The 24,099-nt window shown below is 36.0% G+C and overlaps 1 protein-coding gene across 4 annotated transcripts; it reads left to right on the top strand.

Annotated features, from left to right (window-relative positions):
- Positions 1-471: 471 nt before the first annotated feature.
- On the top strand, positions 472-23,643 carry LOC105132112 (ARM repeat superfamily protein). Of its 4 annotated transcripts, none has more exons than XM_011035415.1 (24): positions 472-1,023; positions 1,242-1,340; positions 1,468-1,656; positions 1,803-1,922; positions 2,003-2,086; positions 2,159-2,218; positions 2,776-2,904; positions 3,005-3,066; positions 3,459-3,515; positions 4,639-4,762; positions 11,342-11,476; positions 12,763-12,843; positions 13,261-13,374; positions 13,550-13,629; positions 13,874-14,009; positions 14,706-14,855; positions 15,758-15,843; positions 16,423-16,610; positions 16,743-16,835; positions 17,250-17,437; positions 17,688-17,799; positions 20,808-20,965; positions 22,536-22,652; positions 22,956-23,643. In XM_011035415.1, the coding sequence occupies exons 1-24, from the start codon at positions 781-783 to the stop codon at positions 23,178-23,180; spliced, it is 3,030 nt and encodes a 1,009-aa protein (XP_011033717.1). In that variant the 5' UTR covers positions 472-780; the 3' UTR covers positions 23,181-23,643. The 4 variants fall into 4 exon arrangements, with proteins under 4 accessions (XP_011033717.1, XP_011033715.1, XP_011033714.1 ...); XM_011035413.1 differs by having other exon boundaries at positions 1,468-1,692; positions 17,250-17,419; XM_011035412.1 differs by having other exon boundaries at positions 1,468-1,692.
- The last annotated feature ends 456 nt before the right edge of the window (positions 23,644-24,099 follow it).

Below are 24,099 nucleotides of genomic sequence, written 5' to 3'. Positions count from 1 at the left end.
AAGTGAATGTCTCACCCCAGGTTTAAATTAACCACCTCTTTTTGCCGTCCTTTTCAGTTTGGCCTCATTCTTTGAATCTTGCTCTTCATCAATAAATATATTTTAATTCATCATTGACTCAGGCTTATAAAAGTGCAATTAAAAAAAAAAAGCAAAAAAATCACTGTAACAATTCATGATTTGTTCATGTGTAATGTAACAATTGCCCTCTTCACCCATTTTTAGTCCTTTCAAAAAAAATTTATTTTGTAAAAAAAACAGAAAAAGAAAAAGGAAAAGAAGGAGCTTTCAAAATAAATTTATTTTGTAAAAAAAACAGAAAAAGAAAAAGGAAAAGGAGTTAATAATATGAAAAAAGAATATATATATATTGAAAATAAAATAATATAGATTAACCATGATTAATATTAATTCAAGAACTAATTGAATAATTTTTAAAACTAGAAAAACCAATTTATAATCGACTCTCACTTCTCGTCCAATGAATTCCCCAGTGACCCATAGTGGGGAAGGCCACCCGTCTCCTGGTGGTGTTTTGAAAAGGAAGGAAAAAAAAAAAAAAGGGGAAAAGGTTCGTGGAAGTTTTGTAACGAGACGAGGAGCGTCTGATGAAAGCGGAAAACAAGAAAAAATAACAAGATCAAATCAAGAATCAATCAATCAATTAACAGCTCAAGGCCGGGCTTCGACACTCGACAGGCGTCCTTCTCTGCTCTCTATGATTGGCTACCGACCGTCTCTTCTTTTATCTTTATTTATAATTTAAATAAAGAAAAAGAAATGGACCTGCAAATGAAAGTAGCCCAGGCGGTTCATGTCTTGAATCACGATACCCAATCCTGCAACCGCGTCGCTGCCAATCAATGGCTCGTTCAGTTCCAGCAGACCGACGCCGTTTGGGAGGTCGCCACTTCCATTCTCACCTCCGATCATCTCCACCTTCAGCAGCAGACGCCGCCGCCGCCGCCTCTTGTCTCCGATTTAGAAGTCGAGTTCTTCGCGGCACAGATTCTCAAACGGAAGGTTTGCTCTATTTCGTTTCCTTGAATACTTCAATGCTGTGCTTCGCTAAGGTAAAAGCTCTGGGCTTCTTCCCAAAGCAAAAATGACGGGCTGTTTTTCGGCTTGAATCGGAGAGCTCCTGGATTATGGAATTTCGAACAAAAATACCATTTTTGTTCTCTGGTTATTCAATTTGACTGTTTATTTACTTCAAGCTGACCTTCACCATTCTCATGCAGATCCAAAGTGAAGGCCATTCTTTGCAGTTAGGAGTTAAAGATGCTTTGTTAAATGCTCTTCTCGTGGCTGCCAAAAGATTCAGTTCAGGTCCTCCCCAGGTGCTTCAAATTTCTTTGGACTAATGGGTGCTCCACAGCTTGGACAGCTGCTGTCATTGAGCTATAACATTGAGCAATTGGAAATGAAATGTGTTTTTGATGAATTATTGTGCTCTCTTAATGACAGCTTTTAACGCAAATCTGCCTTGCACTTGCTGCCCTTATGCTTTGTGCCGTTGAGCATGGAAAATCGATCGAGCAGCTTTTCTACAGTCTTCGGACTCTGCAGAGCCAGGATGATGGTAATGTTGCTGTGCTGGAGATGCTCACTGTTCTTCCTGAAGAAGTTGTTGACACTCAAAATACTGATTGTAGAGTAAGTCCAGCCCATAGAAGTCAGTATGGCCGAGAGGTTTAGGCTCTTTCTTCAATCTTATTTTTTACTATTCTAGTTTTTGTATTTTTACCCTTTTGTCTCTCAACTTGTCTGTCGACTTCCTCACACAATTGCCTTTAAAGCAGCTTCTCTCACACACTCCTGTGGTTCTTGAGTTTCTACTGGAGCAATCTCAGAAAATTTCCGATGGTGGTGTTCAACTGCATGAAAGAAACAGGAAAGTTCTCCGTTGCTTATTGAGCTGGGTAAGTTCAGATTTCTACATGTTTTGATATTATATCTGAGTAGTTCAATCATCGCCCTTATTTTTGCTTCTTGTACTCAGGTACGAGCTGGCTGCTTCTCAGAAATTCCTCGGGACTCATTGCCAACGCATCCACTTCTTAATTTTGTGTTCAACTCTTTGCAGGTAAAGATAATTGTCTTATTGGTTAACTTCGTGTTTGAGATTAATGACATTCTCTTAATCTGGTGGATATAGGTTCCATCTTCATTTGATCTGGCTATTGAAGTCCTTGTTGAACTTGCAAGTAGACATGAGGTAGGCTCATGCCATATTGTGGATTTATTGGCTACTTATGATATACAAGAATAGACACATATACCTTGTTCTTATTTTTCTATACAGAAGAAAGTTATATTTGCTGTTAATGCACTCATCATATTAATCAAATTGCAACTATGATAGTTCTAGAGTCCAGGGATCCTGGGTTAAGTAGGAAAAGCAATAGTTCTCTTGCAACAATTTCATAAAAGTTAGGGGTGTAGCAGGCGATGGTATTGAATTTTGATAATGAAAAAAATAACCAAGAATTGTCATTTCACTGTCTCATATCTATCACTTGTAAACAAAAGAAATTCAATACAAAGATATCCACATGAGCATGGTTGAAGGAGGAAAGGTTGCTCCCAATTGTGTGGGGAAGGTGTAACTTTTCCAAGGATCTTCCTTCATCAAGGCGGTTGTTGTGGCTTAGTATAGTCAAGTTTTGCCCTTTTTATTGACTTTAGTTTTCCTTTTTTTCCTTCCAGGAGGATGCCCTCTCCTCATCACCAAGAAATGAAAAATTCACTTTTAATTGTGATTGCTTTTTGTAGGGGCTACCTCAAGTTTTGTTATCCAGAGTACATTTTCTCAAAGAGGTGCTTCTTATTTCAGCTCTTAGCAGCAGAGATGAGAAAGTGATTAGTGGGCTTTCATGCTTGATGTCAGAAATTGGGCAGGCAGTACGTGTTTTTGCATGACTTCATGTTGCCCAATACTTCTGAATCCAACCTTCTTATTAGCTTTCTACTTTTTTTGGTATTATTTTTAACGTACCTCCAGGCACCTTCTCTGATTGTAGAGGCAAGTGTTGAGGGCCTTGCACTTGCAGATGCTTTATTGAGGTGATTTCTCTATCGTGTTATTTATTTCTGATACTTGTGTAACTAATTTAGTAAGGAAATGTCTTATTAGTTTTGAAGATTTATTGGAGATAAGTGACATGTTTGAGAGATGTCTTTCCAGAATGCTCTATTTTATGTGCTCGCGTGCCTCTAAAACTTAGCACCATGCTTCTTGAGGAGGGTTTTATTTGATATTTCATGTAAAATTGTAGTGCTTAAGTAGTTAATCTAAAGTCTCAGCACAAGGGTATAGTACCAAAGGTTTCTGACCTGGGAAGCCTGTCTAAGTCTGTTGTTAAAGCTTCTTGCAGCTTGTTGATGGTTTCTCTTTACGTGTTCTGTTCATTCATGTCATGTTTGTGTTATGCCTAATTTGTTTACTTTGTTACTAGCTGTGTGGCATTTCCAAGTGAAGACTGGGAGATTGCAGACTCAACATTGCAATTTTGGTAATGCTATTTATTAAATCATCTATGATTTTATTATGGATACATAAATACACACAGAGGTTGTATACATGCTTTTGTTCTCGTGCACTGTTTTTTTCAATGAACTATATATACATTTAGCTCAGGTTTAAAAATTGTGGTTGCATTGTAACTTTAGAATATATTGGAGGTGTAAGTAAAACATTATAAACAAACGAGGATGAATTGGACAAAGTCTCAACTTCTAATTGGTTTATAGGCCAAAGAGATGTTGTAATGTTTGGGATGAGGAAAATGTTGTACCATTCAATTACACTTCCGTTTGGTATTGTGTTCCAAACAGGGGTTGGGCAAAATTTGATTTTTTTTTGCTTAAAATTATTTTTTATGTTTTTTGAATCGTTTTATTATGATGATATCAAAAATGATTTTTAAAAAATTAAAAAAAATATTATTTTAATGTATTTATGAGTGAAAAGTACTTCGAACACTAACCACTACCATACTCCCAAACACCCCCGAGTAGTTACTTTATGGGTGAGGTGGTTGGTGAATAGCAGGTTGAACACTGTTGCCACTAGTGAAAGCTACCATTTGGTTGGTTTTAGCATTTGGACTAAAGAAGCAATGATCTGATTTTTGCTATGGATAGGATGAGATCAGTGGCCAAATTTCCAAGAGATGTGATTTCTGAACTCACAGTTGGGTCTGGGGTTTGTTGGGTTGGTTTTGTTGGAGGAGAAACATTGGACGTGTAATCAAGGTTTGCTTTGTAGTAAGTTGGGGAGTGTTTGGGAGTGATTACAACAAGAAAGTAAGAAAATCAGAGGCTGCCTTGCTGCTGTGAACAGTCCAAATTGGAGCAAAGAGGGAGGAAGAGGAGCAACAGGAAGTGTGCACCCAAGAGAACAGAAAGATACCATGTTAAGCATACTTGCAAATTCAGCACACTCATAATTCCTTTATCTAGTAAATCAGTCAATACTTATGAAGGTTGCTTAATGAAGTTGATCCATTATAAAGATTGAGAAGATGGCATTCACATTTAGTTACTATATGTGATTTTTTCTGTTGATTACTAATGGTCCTTTGTTAAATGTTGAAGCATGATAACTGTGACCATGTTTCTTTTTTCTTTCCCCAGGTCTAGTCTTGCAAGCTATATACTTGGTCTTGACGCAGAAGGTGCAAAAAATAGGAAACATTCTGAAGACATGTTGTTTTCTGTATTTTCAGCATTGTTGGATGCTCTTTTATTGCGCGCTCAGGTTTTACCTTGCTATTCACCCTTAATTTTTCTTCTTCTCCTCTCAAATCTGGGTAGATCTATTTCATGTGATGTTAAATGAACTACATTTGCATCTGTTACCATTAACCTTCTGATCTTGTGGGTTTGTGATCATGGTTCAAACCAAGATTTCTTTTTCTTATGATAAGAGAAAATTGTATTAAAAGCATTACAAAAGGTTGATGTAGGATAAGTCATCCTCCCAAATAAGAAAGCAGAAGGAAAATGATGTAAGAACAGCCCAATCCTGCTGTATATCAGCTCAAGAAACTCCCCTAATTGCACCTGAAGCATGACATCCCAATGAAGAAAGGAAAGCTATCCTATCCCACGACATTTGTCTTGAATTTTACTGGTTCTTAAAAACTCTTTAACATTCCTCTCCAAGCAGGTATGCACAAACAGTACTAAACCACAGAGTCTTACAATCTTCCCTCTCACCAAAATCCACAAAAGAGATTAAAATCTGACACTCAATGTGGTAATACCCTAAAATCTCCACCATAAATAAACAATCTTCACCACATATCCATTACAAGCAGACAATGTAAAAGTAAGTGACAATGAGACTCATTGCTTTGTTGACAGAGAACACGGATATTGGGAAATAAAGCCTCGTGAGGCCTGTTTATTTACAACAAATCATTATTAATTTTGTTGAGCACTGCTGTCCAGTTAAAGAGTTGGGGGCCGAAGAGGTTTGAGAGAAGTTTCTCTATGTTCTTATTATAACTGAAGAGTATAATATAATATATATAGGAGAAGAGGGCTAACCCTACAATCTATCAAAACAGGAAATATTTACTAGACAGGAAAGGATCCTACACTAAACTAGGAAGGAATAATCTATGAGATCTGGTTTAGCTAATACCAGATTCTCATAATTGATTTTGAGGGAGATTTCCACACTCCCCCTCAAGTTGGGTTTTATATGTTACACATGCTCAACTTGTGACTCAAATCTTCAAAATTAGTTCTGGGAAGTGCTTTGGGAAGTATGTCTGCAGTTTGAGCTTTGGTAGGAGTGTAAATCAGATGGACAATTTTCTTTTCAATCTTTTCTGAGATGAAATGTCTGTCTATTTCAATATGCTTTGTCCTGTCATGATGCACTAGGTTTTTAGCTATACTTATGACAGCTTGATTATCACAAAACATCTTGATGGGGTTTAATAGTTCCACTCCAAGTTCCTTGAGTAATCTTTGTATCTACATTCTTTCACAGATGTCAAGTGCTAGAGTTCTAAACTCAGATTCTGTAGTACTTGTAGATACAACCTGTTGTTTCTTACTTTCTCAAGTCACAGGATTTCCCCAAACATAGAAACAATACCCAGAGGTCAATCTTCTATCTAAAATGTCTCCTGCCCAATCTGCATTTGAGTAAATTTCAACTTTTCTGTTGTCACCTTTCTTGTATAGCAGACCTCTTCCATGGGTCATCTTTAGATATCTCAGAATTCTATTAACTGCATGCATATGCTCTTCTGTTGGATTGTTCATGAATTGGCTTACAACACTGACAGAGAAGCCAATGTCTGGGCTGGTGTGTGAGAGGTAGATGAGTCGTCCTACCAGTCTTTGATATTTTCCCTTGTCAACTGGTGTTCTGTCTTGTCCTACTCCTATCTTCTTGGTTGAATCCATTGGTGTTTCTGCAGGTTTACAACCAAGTATTCTTGTTTCTTTTAGTAGGTCTAAGATATATTTTCTTTGAGAAACATATATACCTTTCCTTGATCGTGCCACTTCCATGCCAAGAAAGTATCTGAGGTACCTAAGGTCTTTGATCTCAAATTCCTTGGCTAAGAGTTTCTTCAATTTCACGAGTTCTTCTCCATAGGCACTAGTTAGGATGATATCGTCAACATATACAATCAGTGTTGCCTTTTTATTTTCTGGAGAAGATTTGATAAACAAGGTGTGGTCTGCTTGACATTGAGAATACCCATTCTGGACTTTTGTCTTTGTGAATATGTCAAACCATGCTCATGGTGATTGCTTGAGTCCATATAGTGATTTCTTCAGTTTACACACTTTGTTGTAGTTGGAGGATGTTTCTAGTCCTGGAGGTATCTCCATGTAAAATTCTTCTTCCAAATCTCCATTAAGAAATGTGTTTTTAATGTCTAGTTGATGTAATGGCTAGTCTTGATTAGCCGCTAGAGATAGGAGAATTCTGATGGTGTTGAGTTTGGCCATTGGAGCAAATATTTCCTGATAATCTATCCCATAAGATTGAGTATATCCTTTTGCTACCAGTCGGGCCTTTAATATTTCAATACTCCTACCAGCCTTGTGTTTGATAGTAAATATCCATTTTGCACCCAACTGGTTTCTTTCCAAGTGGAAGTTCAGACATTTCCCAAGTGTTATTCTTGTTCAATGCATTGATTTCTGACTGTCCTTTTCCATCCTGAGTCTTTGAGAGCTTCTTCAATAGACTTAGGACCTTGTACATTGTCAAGGGCTGAAACAAATGCATGGAAAGATGGTGACAACCCTTCATATGAAACAAATCCGTTGATGGGATGATTGTGCATGATCTAACACCTTTCCATATTGCAATTGGAATGTCTAAGTCATCAGTAAATGAAGCAAGATTCTCACAATCTGAAATTTACATACCTGAGTGTATCAGAGCAGAATTTGGACTTGGTTTTGAATCTTGGTCCAATGTAAGAGGTATTGCATGCTCTATCTCCTTCTCTGGTTTTTTCCTTCTAGTATAGGTAAGAAGTTCAGGCTCAGGATTTGCAATTTGTTTTGGCGCAAGTGATTTAACTGGGACTGGTTGAATGGGTTGATTTGGAACTGGAACTGATGGACCTGTGACTATAGTTACTGGTGAATGACTCTAGAGAGGAGAATGACTCTATGGGGTATCTCCTGTGTGGGGTATATCAGAATTTATACCCCAATTCTGATATTCTTGCATGTTTCCCCCCTGAATATCAGACTTGTGGTGGTAGGCTTGATGTTCAAAGAATGCGACATCCATTGAGGTATAGAACTTTCTATTGATGGGAGAATAACACTTGTACCCTTTTTGATGTGAAGAATATCCTAGAAAGATACACTTGATGGATTTAGGATTTAATTTGCTGCGATGGTTAAGGTGAATATGAACAAAGACTGAGCATCCAAACACCTTAGGATCTAATGAAAAAAGTATTTTGGTGTGTGGGAATGCTTGTAGGAAGACTTGATTAGGAGTTTTGAATTTTAGAACTCTAGAAGGCATTCTATTGATGAGGTAAGTGGCTGTGAGTATAGTCTCTCCCCAAAATTGTTTGGGAACATGAGGGATCTAGCAACTTCCAATAGGTGTCTATTTTTCCTTTCTCCCACTCCATTTTGTTGTGGAGTTCATAATTGAAATATTCTCTGGCATTATTAGTTTTTAAGATCTGGATCCTAGTGTTGAATTGTGTTTGTATCATGGAGTGGAAGTTTTGAAAGATTTGGCTCACATCAGATTTTTCTTTCACGAGGAATAGCCATGTCAATCTGGTGTGGTCATCAACAAAGGATACAAACCAACGAGTTCCAGTTATATTTTTTACTGGTGAGGGACCCCATGTATCACTATGGATTATAGTAAAAGGATGTGATGATTTATATGAGATAGCGAGATAACTACTACAAATATTCTTGGAAAGTTAACATACTTCACATTTGAAAGACTCTGAATTTTTATTGGTAAATAAAGAAGGAACTAATTTCTCCAGGTACATGAAATTTGGATGACCAAGACGATACTGCCATAACATAACATCACTATCCTTATTGACATAGAAATTTAAAACTGACCGACCCTTATGAGGTGCCAGGATTTCATTCTGAGTTTGTCCTTTTCGAGGAGTGAATCCATTGAGGAGATAGAGTCCTGAACACATCTTAACACTGCCAATCTTCTTCCCCATATCCAAATCCTGAAATATACACAAGTTAGGAAAGAATATAGCAACACAATTCAGATCAGGAGTCAATTTACTAACTGAGATGAGGTTGCAGTCCATTTTAGGAACATGAAGAATGGAATTTAGGATCATGTCTCTTGAAATTCTACTTAGGCCTATTCCTTTCACTTCGGATAAAGATCCATCAGCTATACGGACTGTAGAAGTCTTACTGCACTGATTGTATTCATTAATAAGGGCTGCATCTCCTGTCATATGGTCTGATGCTCTGGGGTCTATCATCCATAGACTTGAGTGCCTCTTACTAACAGTAAGGGCTTTTGAAAATTTGCCTTTTTGAGCTAACAATCCAGATCCAGAGGCTGACGTACTTGATTAAGGTAATGAACTCTGATTGAACAGTTTCTGTAATATATCAAGTTGTTCTTTGGTGAAGGGACTTGTTTCAAGTAGAAGGTTGATGTTCCTGTCTCGGTTGTCATTTGAGGTAACATATTGGCACGTCTTTGTCATTTGTTAACCTTGATGGCTTCCAATCACCAGGTTTGGCATGAATCTTCCAACAGGTTTCTTTGACTTGTCCTGGCTTGTTGCAGTGATTACACCAGGGTCTTCCCCTTTTCTGTTGACTATCATGATTGTTGTTTTGATATCCTCGAGTAGCAAGGGAAAATCCTTCCAATGTAAAGGCTGAATTATGAGATCCCACCTTTGCTTTCTGTACGCTTTCTTCACGCCTAACTTCAGAGAATGCTTCTCTGAGATTCGGAAGGGGCTTGGTCCCCATTATTCTCCCTCTGACTTCATCTAGATTTTTGTTGAGACCAAGAAGGAACTTGAAAGTTTGTTTCAGTTCTAAAATATAGGGTTGTGTCTTCATGGCATTTCCAGGCATGAATTTCAAACATGTCTAAGTGTTGCCAGTGTCGACAGAGTGTGTTGAAGTATTGTGTTACAGAAAGATCTTGGCATAGATCATGTAATGCTGCTTCAATTTCAAATATTTCTGATGTATTTTCAGAACTTGAATAGGTTTCTCTTGCTGCATCCTAGATTTCCTTTGTTGTTCCATATAGAAGAAATTTTCTCCTTTTTCATTGGTCATTGAATTAATTAACCATGACATTACCATGTGATTCTTAGTCTTCCTTGTTCGAAACTTGGAATCATTCTTTTCTAGTATGATGACTTCTCCTGTGAGGTAGTCGTCTCTGCATTTCTCACAAATAAACATCATGACTAATGATGACCACTGACAATAGTTATGCCCGTTGAGTTTGTGACCAGTGATAGGATGTGATATGCCTTTAGTATCTCCATAATTATTCCAAGCTGATGCTGTTTCTGGCTGTGAGGTTACTTCAGAGATAGAGCTTTGTCCTGCTGCAGTCATGCTGTATTTGATTGTGGATTGGAGTAGCAGTTTTTTTAGGGTTTAGGACCTAGAAGCTCTGATACCATGAAGAAGTTTGAGAGAAGTCTCTCTATGTTCTTATCATAACTGAAGAGTATAATACAATATATATAGGAGAAGAGAGCTAACCCTATAGCATATCAAAATAGAAAATATTTACTATCATTAGATTCCTTGAAAAATGAAAGTTCAAGTTTATTTTAATCCCCTAAAATGAACAAAAATGAGAATAGGAGCTCTATGCAAACTAGAGAGGCGATAAAGATGAGAAATAGAGGCTTTATGTTTCAATGGCTAATCAGATAGTGGGGTTTATGAGAAATTTCCTTTGGTCAGGTATGGAGGAGAAAATTAGAGATTATTTGGTGAGCTGGGAGTTCTTGTAAATCCAAGAGTGAAAAGGGTTTCAGACTGGATCATTTGGTGCAGAAGATTATTGTTCACGTAGGAAAATGGCTGTGGCACTATTCTTTGTGGCACAAAGTTGTCTGTAATGCTTATGGTGCATATGCTAATGGTTGGGATGCCAAGCTTGGATCAGTTGTCTCACACTTGAGTCTGTGGAAGTTTATTTCACTGGCTTATTCACATTTTCTTTCTCAATTGAATTTTAAAGTGGGAAATGGAATCCGCATTTTGGTTTGGGAAGATTTGTTGTTAGGGGAAACCCCCTTTTCCATTGCCTTTTCAGTTCAAACCACTTTTTTAAAGTTTTCGGCACCAACCTTTGGAGGTGGAGTGGAATTTATCATGGTAGATGAATAGGAGCATGTTTATAAGTTTTGAACATGCAAAGATGATGGCATTGCTTTTGGATGTTTAGTCAAATTCTGGTTTTGTGTGTGTTGAGGTAGAGAGATACCTTATGTGCTGTGTCAGAGCTATTACATAAATACTACATCTGCTGTTGCTGACATGCATTTATCACACTGCTGATGTTGCCAGTTATTTGATTACATCTCACTTTCTTATATAAAAGGCTATGAATTTCAATCTGGGGCCATGAAAAAATTTAGAAAGAAGAGCACTAGTGTCCTGATTTACCATTGATTCTGATGATTGAGCATCCAGCATAGGTTTTTGCTATAAGTAGTGAAGGTGGAAGTATTTTCTTCTTTGAATTAAATGTAGTGTAAGATATGATCTGTCTTGTATGCTATTAAGAGTAATTTATGTTTCTTCTTACTCATACTATAACTGTATTGAAAATCTGGTTTTACAGGTTGATGAATCCACATTCATTGATGAGAGTGAAACAGTTGATTTGCCTGATGGTCTTGCGCATTTCAGGATGAATCTTGTTGAACTTTTGGTGGATATTTGTCAGCTTCTAAAACCTACAAGATTTGTACAGAAGGTGCTCCTTACATACTCGCACACCATGAATAAGTGCTTGTACATCTATTTTTGTTTCAATTTTTGGGAGGAAATGAAACAGGAGATTGAAGAAGTTAAGGAAGCAGCTGTTTTCATGGAGGATAAAAGAAAACAGTGGAATCTTACTTTGAGAGTGTCTTTTACATAAAAAATAAAAAATGTAGAGGGGTTATGACTATTATCTTCAAACAACATCCTCAAATGCTATCATGTTGCTGGAATGTTCCCTTGGTTATCGTGATCTGACTCCTGTTCAGTGCCTATATGACAGTAAAGGATTAGGGATGCCTGACTTCCATTAAATAACACAAACCGTAGTAACTTTGTGGAGGCTTCTATGTTGGATTAAGAAGGTTATGTAGGATTTCTTGTCTTCAGGGGAGAGAGACCACTTGGTTAGTTGGATGTGTGCTTAAAATTGAACTAGAAAATTGGTTTTGGATTGCACTCATGTGAATCCCTGAAAATTCATATTAAAGGTTTCTCCTCATTTCTTTCCTCTTTTAATGTTGGAAGCAGGTACTTTGTCCTTCATTTTTTTGGGAAGGACTTCTGAGACCAGACAGAGCTTCTTGTTCCGGATACATTACTCTTATTTATCTTTCCACTTTTCCAGCAGCCTAATTTTCTAGCTTCCATGTGTGTTCTTTTTCATCTTTCCTGTTAATAATATCCCTTTTCCACAGAAATTAATGTCATTTTTGACAAAAAAACCTAACCATCTCAGAGCCAAGCCATGTGAAATGATCTGTTTTTGTCAGTGTCATTTTCACTCAATACCACGTTGATTTCCTGAGCAGATAAAGACTGTATGGTGGTAATGCAGGCTGATGAAAGGGAAGTATTGAAGTTGAGGGTTGGGAAAGCCAAGAGGATGTGAGGTGCTCTCGATGGAGTTTAATTAAGTGTCTAGTTCTACTGTTTCGCATAGATTAGTGGAATGTAAATCTAACCATTGCTGGTTATTTGCATTGTCACTGGAACATGAGATGTTACACTGTACAATCTTCACATTAGATTCTTTGCTATTAAAAGTGTTTTGTCTATCCACTGCTTACTGAACCAGAAGTAGAACATAAGATCTCAAAGAGGTTGTTTTCTTATTGTACTGGAGTGGAAGTCTCAACACTCCTTTTGTTTATCAATTCCTTTCCTTTTTTCCTTAATGTTGTCTTCCATCATTCTTCTGAAACTAAGATTTCAGATCTTAGTTGCCTTTATGGTTGATGATAATGTCCTTTTTTGCTTCTTTAATTTTTGTTGTAGCTTTTCTTTGGTGGTTGGGCATCACCAAATGTATCAATACCTTGGAAGGAAGTTGAAACCAAACTGTTTGCTCTTAATGTGGTAAGTGCAACTTGCTACTGTGATTTTGCTGTTATCTTTCTTGCATTGTTTTCTTGTATTTCTGTGTTATTTCTATCTTCTGTAAGTCTGTATCAAGCAGAAATTTATTTTTTGGCCATACAGCAATTGATCCCTGTAAATGTACCAATAAAATTTTTTATATTATGTACAGGTAGGTTATATGATTAAAGGCTGTTTTGGTATTACTTATTTCTTAACAGCTGAATCTTTGAAATGTTTAAGATGTTTCTCTGCTGTCACCACTATGAGGTCACCCTGCACATGATCTCTTACCAAGCCCCTAGGGAGTTCTTACAGCCATTCATTTTTTCCCCTAAAGGAGCTTCTATAAAACTTGCATATTGGTCACTGCATTATAGTAATACAATAGTAGTCTTATTGTATTTCCTTTTCCAGGTCTCTGAATTGATTCTACAAGAGAGCCATGTCTTTGACTTCTCGGTGATAATGCAGTTGGTGACAATCTTTTCCAGTATCCCTCCCAACAAGCTTAAGGGATTTATGTGCATTGTATGTGCGATATGTCCTTTGCTAATTTATGTATTTTTGAAGATCTTGAGCAAAATATCAGCTTCTTAATAATAACACTTCATTGGAAGAAAATTTGTACATCCCACCGTTTAACTCTGGGATGAATAGGTTTTGTTTATTCTTATTTTTTACTAGATAATTATTTTCATTTTAGGTATACAGGTCACTCGCAGATGTTGTTGGTTCCTATTCCAAGTGGATATCTACATTTCAAACTATCGCTAGGCCTTTACTGTAAGCATGCTTGTACATTTGAGAGCTATGGCTTATGTTCATATATGATTTAAGTGCGAATCTAGGTGTATTTTGCTCTGTTATATTCATGTTAGAATTGCCTGCCTCATCAACATTTCCATGGTGTTACTTTGACATCATTTATTACATTGAACTCCTTAGAAAATAAGGCTCTGTATGCATCATCTGGCAGCATTGTTTCTTGCTTTCAAGTTTCCTTTTTGTGCTGATTTGCTACTTTCAGATTATTTCTTGCTGCGGGCATTTCAGAGCCCCAGTCCTCAAATGCTTGTGCCTCTGCCCTGCGCAAATTTTGTGAAGATGCTTCTACAGTTATTTATGAACCTGCAAATCTGGAAGTTTTGATGTGGATAGGAGAGGTACTGCTCTTGTTTTTGCACTTGTGGATTTTTTTTATGTTAAACCAGTATGTCTTGACGGATTTAGTGTTTCCACATCTTGGCTGAGATGCAAGTCTTCAACCATGGTTTCTATTAAAGTGAAATTTAAGTCTAACAATTTGAAAAGTGCTTTAGTTGCCTATGCATGTGTAAACATGCTTGAATCATAGTACTCAAGATATACCTGATCGATACATTGTATGAATTTTCTTTCTGAATGTCTTACAATGCTGCTATCAAAACTCTCCTATTTTGTTATGGCATTCCTCTTTCTGCAAGCCCTGTAAACTGCAGGTTTCCTTGATCTGCAATTTCCAGAACGACTAAAACAGAGCCGATGTGAAATAGTAGGATGGTAGCATCTCAGTGTTTTCCTTGGCCTTGCAGTTCATGGTACCACTTGAAAAACAAACATTAAATGTCCCCCTCTCCTAAAAGAGAAGGGAAACATTGTACATCCCCTCCCTAGAAAAAACACAAATAAAGTTTCATCCTTATGATCAGTAAATCTTTAAACACCAGCATTGCTATTGATACTAGAAATGCTATTGATCGTTCTGTAGCTTGTGGTTCTGGCGTTAAATGGACTCAAACACACAGTATTTCTATTTGACCACTGCATATCTCTACCACTCATACACGGTGATCTGGTAATGTCATTATTTTATTTATCAGGCTTTGGAGAAGAGGCAATTACCTTTGGAAGATGAGGAGGAGGTAGTTAGCGCGATAAGTATGATCCTTGGTTCTGTAACAAACAAAGAGCTAAAAAACAGCCTGTTGGCTAGGCTGCTTTCTTCTTGCTATGAAGCTATAGGGAAACTGGTAAGCTCTCAAGATTCTCTTGCATGTCTACTTGTCATATTTATTTTACCTCTTGCAACAGCCATGTTATCCTTGTCTTTTAACTTCTAGTTATCAGCTTTGTTTGTATTATCTTGTGTTCATATGGTTGTGCTTCTAGCTTCTATTCATTCTTTGCCAAATGATCTAAAGCGAAGCATTTTCCTGTTTTTGTCCCATACCTTTTGCCTTAAAATACAACTGATTCTAAAAGAGCTCCTTTTCCCCTTCAGTAAGTGACGTGAAGTCTAGGAAGCAAGTTGGAGTTTAGGTTTTGGCATCCTTTCTTCAATATAGGGCATAGCTATGTTAGTCTTCTAGTTTAGTTTTTCTTTAGAAGCATTTGAAGTGTGCCAGCATTATCATTTGGTAAAGGAAGGAATTTGCATAGCATGGCAAGGCAGATTGTAAGTGAGACACGATTTCACTAGCTTTATATTTGAACCTTGGTTACATTTGCTTTCCAGATGACATTTCAGTAGCTTCTTTATGATAGATTCTCATTGTACCTGTAGTGGGAGTAGACGAAAGATAAAATAGTTGCTTATGATTTCCTACCTTTGCAAGCAGGATAGTGTACACACTTGATAATCCTCTATGAGGCTGTTCAGTTGCTGTGGTTGATTTTTTTTTCTGGCTAATATTTAATGTCTAATAGAGGGAGCATTGTCAAATGTGTCAGCAGGTCATAGAAGGATGGTAGGCTTTCTTGTAGTTTAGAGAATAAAGGGATCTTGTTTCTTTCAGTTTGCTTATCTTTAATTAGTTGAGTTGAGACCATTACAAAAAGACCTGCTTTCCATGCCTTTTTACCATTGCATGTTTCATATTCCATGGCGTGTGTTAAATCTCAAACAATATTTAATAGCTTATTGTTCTTTCAGGTTAATGAAGGCAGCAGTGATTCATTCAGACAAAATCCAGCTGCTTATACGCAAATTTTGAACTCAGCAGCAAGAGGTTTATACAGGTATACTATTGAGATAGCTGAGATTTGTCATTGTGTATGTGTGCAATTTTTAACTTGTGCAAATTGCAATCATGTGCTCATTGAGGACAAGACTTGATACTTTTCATCTCAGCTTTTTGTGGAAAGGAAATGGATTCCTTTGATTTTATCTAAAAAAAATTCCTTGTAGAAATACAAGAAAACTAGTTGAGCTTCTTTATCTGAGCATCACAAGCTTGCTGTACTATGAAAGTCCTGCCCCAAACCTAGTTGAGTAATCCTAGTTCTTTTATATTTTCTGTTTACCTTCTGAACAGGTGGCAGTGCTTTGGGTTTTATCTTATTTGTTTGTGCAAGAAGAATGAAACTTGAAAGTGTTCTTCCTGTCCGAATTTGTGTAACTGGACTCCTTTCCAAGAGCATCACACATGTACTCTGGAAAGACTATAAACTGAAAGTCCAATGCCTTCTTTAAGTATCAACTCTTTTTTCATTTTTTGATTGATTGGAACCTCACCATTGGTATGCATGCCCACCTTAACTGAATTATGTTGTTTATTATTTGGCTATGGCTTTGATATTTAATTGTTTAATTTACAGGATGGGAACTGTATTTAGTCATCTTGTAATGCCTCATCCTAGTGGTCCTGCTGCTGATGATCCTATATTTGGTCTGCTAAGCACCTTTTGGCCCATGTTAGAGAAACTACTTAGGTCTGAACACATGGAGAATAGTAATTTATCTACCGCTGCTTGCCGAGCTCTTTCACTGGCAATTCAGTCTAGCGGTAATTGGAGGGTGTTCTTTTTGTTTTTTTCTTATCCTTTTGTTAGTTTTATGTCCACATAATTCATTTACTTTGTTTATTTGATGAGTAACCATATAATTTAAAAGCCATGACCGATGGTGCATATTGCAGGGCAGCACTTTGCTTTGCTATTGCCCAGTGTACTAGATTGCCTATCAACCAATTTTTTGTCATTCCAGAGTCATGAATGGTATATCAGAACAGGTATTTTCAATTATATATGCACGTCCTTGCATTTACAGCATAGTGGAGATACTATCTTATAATTCAGGTCTGAATAATTTGGTGAAAAAAAAAGCCACTTTTCATGATTCTTGATGACACAAACAGACGTGAATTCTATGACTCAAAAGTTGTATTTCATTACATTCATATCCGTGTGTCTATTCATGCCATCTTTAAAAAAAATGTTGCGATGCTCAGCACCACTCTAATTGTTTTTTTTTTTTTCCAGTATGAATTATTTAAACTTGTGCAGTAAAATGTTACATCAAATACAAATTGTAGTCAGCATTGTTTATTATTATACACCTTTGTATATGATTCAATTATTTTCCACATGTTTACTTATCTTCTGTTTCTAATGTGTTTTCTTTTTCTTTTTGGTAACGGGGGAAGCTTCTGTTGTCATTGAAGAATTCAGTCATAAAGAGGAATTTGGACCTTTGTTTGTCATTACTTTTGAAAGATTTACACAAGCAACATCAGTTATGGGTCTTAATTCTTCGTATATATGTGACCAAGAGCCTGATTTAGTGGAGGCTTACACAAATTTTGCTTCCACTGTGGTGCGTGGTACTCATAAGGTTTGGTATACTGTTCTGGTCAATTTTTATCTCTTTTTTCCTCTCGCCTTTGATTATGGAAAATATGAAGCAACCTCATTAAATAGAACTTTCCAGGTTAATCTTCATCTCTTGGATTTCATGTCATAGCATCTATACCTGGACTGAGCATATCCAAGTAGATGAATTTGTTCTTCAGAGGTTTATTGATACTTATCTACTTCAAGCTAATAGTTTTGAATGACTTGTTCAGCTGTATGATATATTTCAGGAAGTATTAGCTGCATCCGGTTCTCTCCTTGATGTTTCCTTTCAAAAGGCAGCTATATGCTGCACTGCTATGCATCGAGGAGCGGCGCTGGCAGCAATGTCATATTTGTCATGTAAGTGGGTCATTCAGTTTGAATGCTTGATAATCTCTTGATGGTTTCTTACTTCTTGTGAGGCTAATATGGAATGCATAAAAAAATATGTAGCTCTTCAATGTTGTTAACCAATAGAAATAAAATTTCAATAAAGATGAACATGGAAAATGAGACACTTTGAAGGGTATAGGGGCTGTTAATTTCGTGTTGACACCTAATTGAGGTTCTACAGGGTTGAAAAAACAGCTTTGAAATTTTACAAAGTGTTATTGCTAAGTGTATTTCTTTCCAGAGAAATAGTTGTTCATGGTGTAAGAACCATTAAGAGTGTGAATGTTGGAGTTGTTTTGTTGTACAAATTTGAAGGGTTTAAATTCATGGTGTAAAAGTTTAGAGATGCTGTAGAGAGGCCATCATGTTATGATAGTAGCGTGGTTCAGAAGTCACGAGTGGTGGTGGTGGTGGTGGTAGCTTTAGTCCTTTTAACCTCTGTTAGTCAATTCGTATCTAGTTGAACAGTAACTCTTATTGTCTCCCTTAACATTTAATTCTTAAGGGTTAAGCATGAGTGGTTAGGAATTGGTCTAGGATATAGGGAGGTCTTAAGGTTCAAGTCTTAACCTTGGATAGTGTGTTAAAGTACAACTCTTTTGCCACCAAGTATGGGGCCTCTTTCCATTAAATACTAAATGGGTCAATAAACACGAGCTGACATGACTTGTTCCAAGTAGTGGATGCTAGTTGTGTATTCGAATGGATCAAGAAATTCCCTGCTACTTGTGGGTATATATATGTGTGTACCTGTGCATATAATACGTATATAACACATGATTCTCAACCCGGGAGTTGAACCAAATATGTTCAACAACAAACAAGTTTGCTATCATTCAATCCATTTTAATCAACCCCATTTAACACCCCTCCCACAACCAAATTTTTGATGATTTATAAAACAATTACATATGATTAGATATGCTTAGGTGTTTGAACCTGTAGATCTAAATTATAATCATCATAATGAATTAATACCGTGAAGAAGCTATTACTAGGCCACTTCCTTGAAAGAAAAAAACAAAGTGAAAAGTAGAATATAATCCACCCTTGAAGAAACAAATTGTTAACATGAAAGAGTTGTCCAATCATGCCTGGTTTCTGAATGAAACTTTGTGAAAGTCAACAAGACTCTAAGGAACCCAGAACAACCAATCTATCCCAAGGAATTGCCAAACAAAAGTTGATTTTATGAAAAATCCTTTGGCGCATGCAACTTCAGAGTGTTCTGATCTATACATGTTGCCTGTTCAGCTATTTATGCCTTTTGTGTTATTCATAATTGTAAATTTAGGCCCTGTTTGTTTGCAGGAAAGTTGTTTCCTTTTGGAAAGTGAATTCCGGGAAAGTGAATTCCGGGGAAAATGAATTCCTGAAAAGTAAAGTATTTTCCGATGTTTGGTAGTGTTATGGAAAATGAACTGGAAAACACTTTCCAGTGTTTGGTTATGTCATGGAAATTGAACTGGAAAATAATTTATTAATATTTTATTTTTCTCAAGTTTATTAAAATAATAAGGAATAAATCTTACAAATTAAAAGGTTGAATAATAATGAAATTGAAATTTTTTTTTCATAAATTATCTCAAATAAAATAAATAATAATCAAAATAATAAAGATCAAATCTAAAAAAAAAAAAGATGAAGAAATTAAAATAATAATAATTAACATTTCATAAAGTATTTCAAATAAAATAAATAACAATCAAAAGAACGAGGACCAAATTTGATAGAAAAAGTTTTTAATAAAAAACTAATAGGAGAAAAGCAAATAACAATTATAAAAATGAGGACCAAAGTAAATATAAAAATTAAATTTTAAGAAATGAAATTGAAAAATAAATATTCAAAACAAAATATATATAGCAATCAAAAGTTTGAGGATCAAATTTGATATAATCAGCAAATAATGACATTTCTAAACTTTTCACAACTTTCGGAAAGTGTTTTCCTCCCAAATTTTTCAAGAAAACACTTTCCTGAAAATCAAGCCAAATTTTCCTTTGACTGGAAAGTGTTTTCCTTTTATCAACTTTCCTAACAGCAAACAAACACAAGAAAATTTGGAAAGTGATTTCCCAGAAATCACTTTCTACAAAACAAACACAAGAAAGTTTGGAAAGTGTTTTCCCGGAAACCACTTTCCGGAAAACAAACACAGCTAAAAAGGAAAACACTTTCCTGAAAATTAAGCAAAATTTTTTTTTTACTAAAAAATATTTTCGTTGACCAGAAAGTGTTTTCCGTTGACCAGAAAGTGTTTTCCGTTGACTGGAAAGTGTTTTTTGTTGACCGGAAAATGTTTTCCGTTGACTAACTTTTCTAATGACAAACAAACACAGGAAAGTTTGGAAAGTGTTTCCCGGAAACTGTTTTCCGGGAAACAAACATAGCCTTGCTTACTTTTGGACAGTCAATTATGTTATAAATCATGTTTTAAGCTCGTACTTAGGTCACTTTTCTATTATCACATGTCTGATAATTTTCCTAATCTTTTAATTACTGGTTGTTCAAACATAGTAAAAAACTAAATCTCCTGCAAAGTGATATGTCACTTACAACATAAAATCTTTAATGAGAGCCTGGTCACAAGCTTGGGTGTGCATGTGCGGGCATGCAAGGTTGCCAATGACTTTTTAATAATAGAGAAACATAGATACATTTATTGAACAGCTACTTATGTCAGTATATATTTTTTTCAGTTAGTCTCCTCTTAAGTCTTTTTTAAGAAATGATGGTACTCAGATGACCAGCTCTTTGCATCTAATTTTTGTTTAGCTTTCTTACACAATAATCCTTCTATAAGAGTTCCCTTTATTTCTTTCTATGTCTATCTTAAAGTTGATTTTTTTTCTTCATATTTTTAGTTAATTTATTTTTATCTATATGAATAATTATTCTCAACCCTTCAATCTCCTGTGGATATATTATTTCTCAACCCTCTCAGATTAATGTAATCAATTTGACATGCTTAGGCTTCTTGGAAGTTGGCCTAATCTCTTTGTTGGAATCCAAGAATTGTATTCTCGAGGGGTCATACAGTGCCATATCAATTCAGGTCATATCTCGGAATGGTGAGGGACTTGTATCAAATTTAGTGTATGCTTTGCTCGGCGTTTCAGCAATGTCACGGGTAAGTTTCATTGTTACTCAATATAAATCATAAATGTAATTTCTTATGGGTCATGGGCGTGAGTGCATGATGTAGTTAAGTTGAACGCTTCAATCTTCTTTTTGATTAAAATGCTATATGATGGTATTTTAGGTCCTTCCTTCTGAATAAGTCTTGGCTTATTTTTCTTGTTTGGCCGCTAAACTAAGCAAACTCATGGTTCTATTTCTCCTTGCTATCAATAGTATTGTATAATTGTCTATTGAAATAGCAGTAAAAAATTGAAAAGGATTTTAACTGGAACATAAATTCATCAGAATTTGCTTTGGAAATAGAAGTTGCACTCTTATTAATTTCCCTAATTCAAAATAAATCCTTGTCTAATTATCATGTTGAACAACCTGTGAGTAAAAGTGTTTTTGAATATTTTGTTTTATTCTCTGAAGTATAACACATACAGAATCATTGGTTTTCTTAGATTGAAATAATTGAAATAGAGAATGAAGAAGAGGAAAGAGATGGGAAAGGAAGAGAAGTATAAAAATGATAGAAGTGCTGTCTTACTCTTTTAGACACACCCACCCACCCACACACATGTATATAGTATGTAGACAATTACATAAATACATTGACAAGAAGAATGTAATATTTGGATAACATAGTCTAACTACTCTTTATTGGTAGTTGGTATGTTTGGCATGCTGGATTGGGTCGGAAGAGAGGCTAGATTGGACAAGTTTTGTTAGTGTCCTTCGTTTGGTTGAAACTAGCATGGACTAGATCTGTTTTATGTTTGGTAAGATTGGTAAGAGTGGGGTTTAGACAATAACATGTTGTGATGACAACAATGTTTTTGTTCTGTTTCATGCAAGTAATATTATGATAAATATTTGGATTAAAGAAACTATTTATCTATTCTTTGTAAATTATTAAAAAAAAATTGAAGTATTATTTTATTTTATTTATCTTGTGCTATTCGAGTTTCAAAAACAAGAGCAATTAATTATTTTTTCCATTAGTTTCATAAATATAATGTCGGATTTCAAAAGCCCAAGTCACAGATTGAAGAGTATTCTTGGACTTGAAGGAAATGGGTATAGGTATTTTGGGAAGGATGTCTAAGATAATATTGTCATATGAATGGGACAGGTTTTGTCGAATTAGCTTGAAACAAAAAGGGTGCCTCTTGCCCATATCCCGTCTTGTGTCATTTTTAACCAAACACTCTCAAACTCATTTATCTTGTCTTGTTATTTTCCATGTACCAAATGAGCATCCTACACACTGCTGTAGCTACAAAGTGACGTGATTTTTTGTAGCATGCGCAAACTTGTTTTTCAAAATGAAACCTAATAAGCCTGAAATCCGAAGTACGTAGAACTGGGTACTTTCTATCTTGCTTCAGTATAGAAATAAATTAAGCATCAGAAAGGAATTGTTGAAGAAGTTTAAGGGCTAGCAAAATTGGCCTGGGTTCATTTGAACTCCCGTGTAGAGCACTTGGGACTTTCTATTTTCTGTAGCTTGATGTTTTGCTTGTATTATTCCAATACATTTTATGAAGACACAGCTAATACCCTTTGCTTGATAGGTTCACAAATGTGCAACAATCTTGCAACAGGTGGCTTCATTTTGCAGTTTAAGTGAGACAACAACTTGGAAGGTTGTTCTGTGCTGGGAGTCTTTGCATGGATGGCTACATGCAGCGGTCTCTCTCTCTCTCTCTCTCTCTCTCTATCTATCTATCTATCTATCTATCTATCTATCCCGTGTCTTTGCATGTGTGAGTGTGAATTAGCAAAGTTTGAACATGTAGGAAACAAATTTGTGAGATATACTGATTGTTGATCCATTGGAATATGAAGCGTTCACATTCTAATATAAGAGAGTAATTACTATAACGTACTGCTGAGTTGCCTATGATCCTTGTTAGATTAGGCTTGTTTCTAGGTTTTCCTTGTGTTTTATTTTTTCAAGTCTTGACATCGTTTGGCCACTGTAATCGCACCAGGTGCAGGCTCTTCCAGTTGAGTATCTAAAGCAGGGGGAAGCTGAAACATTAGTACCAGTTTGGATGGAGGCCCTGGTTGGTGCTGCTTCTGATTATCTTGGGAGCAAGACTTTCAGTGGGGAAAATAATAACTATGGACACATGCAAGGAAAGGGAGGAAGAGTTTTGAAGCGCTTAATTCGAGAATTCGCTGATAGCCACCGCAACGTCCCCAATTTGACCTAATTCCTGCATAAAGGCTGACTTATATCAAATATGGCTGATTCACCCTGCAGCTTCAAGAGCTACTGAGCCAATTGCTGCTGTCAGTACACTTGCTTTGAAGCTTGGTGGATCGAGGGGGTCAATGTTTCGAGCAAGGCCCCTGCATCGTAACTATTATTCTTTAGCCTAACCTTCGTTGTACAGTCTTGCCCTAATCCAATTTTGATAGATCTCTTTCGTAAGATATATATACATATATTATTTATTAGCTCTTTAGTCTTTCTCTGCATGAGCGGCTGGAGATAAACTTTGTAGAGGATAGATACTTGAGAAAGAAATCAACACTGCCTATTTTCCCCAGAAACAAATGGTATATTTTACGACTTCTGGGCTAAGGAAGTCATTGTTTGACTTTAACCATCTTGTAGTTTGCTTTGCCTTATTGTACCTGAATTGCTAATTTCCATCATATCCTTCTCTGGTTTGCCTCTGGTGCTGTGAATTTGGCCTGCAGGGACACTGGTGTTTTTGTAGATAAGAACGAAGAAAAAGACTTAGAGACAAATCAAGAGAAACTAATTAAACAATGAGGTTCGATATGAACTAGAAGAGCCCAAAACAGAAAGAACAATTTGCATTGATGAATTTGCAGAACGAAGATCTCACTAATTGATCACCTCGGAATGGAATATACAACTTTATTACGTATGTCCGATGGAGGCTTCCTTCTCGAGGTTGAATGGAATTTTTATAAACATAGAAAAACAATACCTAGTTAACATAATGTTTTTTTGATATTGTTATTGAATAAATTAAACTTGGATATTATTGATTGATTATTTGTTTGTTTAGCTTAGATTTTAAATTGAATTGTATTAAAGTTATATAGATATGATCTTGTTGATTTGATGTTAAAAAAAAAAAAAAAAAATTTAAGCTA

The sequence above is a fragment of the Populus euphratica genome, unplaced genomic scaffold (genome assembly GCF_000495115.2).
Source record: "Populus euphratica unplaced genomic scaffold, PopEup_1.0 scaffold26.1, whole genome shotgun sequence".
NCBI classification, from domain to species: Eukaryota; Viridiplantae; Streptophyta; class Magnoliopsida; order Malpighiales; family Salicaceae; genus Populus; species Populus euphratica.
The sequence above is the reverse complement of the archived record's forward strand: the minus strand, read 5'-3'. Positions and strand labels throughout refer to the sequence as shown.

Bases quoted from the DNA above. Each gene is read 5' to 3' on its own strand.
- LOC105132112 (XM_011035412.1), top strand. From the start codon at position 781: ATGGACCTGCAAATGAAAGTAGCCCAGGCGGTTCATGTCTTGAATCAC. The intron at 1,693-1,802 runs GTTTAGGCTCTT...CCTTTAAAGCAG, and splicing joins GAAGTCAGTATGGCCGAGAG to CTTCTCTCACACACTCCTGT. The intron at 22,653-22,955 runs GTCTCTCTCTCT...TAATCGCACCAG, and splicing joins ATGGATGGCTACATGCAGCG to GTGCAGGCTCTTCCAGTTGA.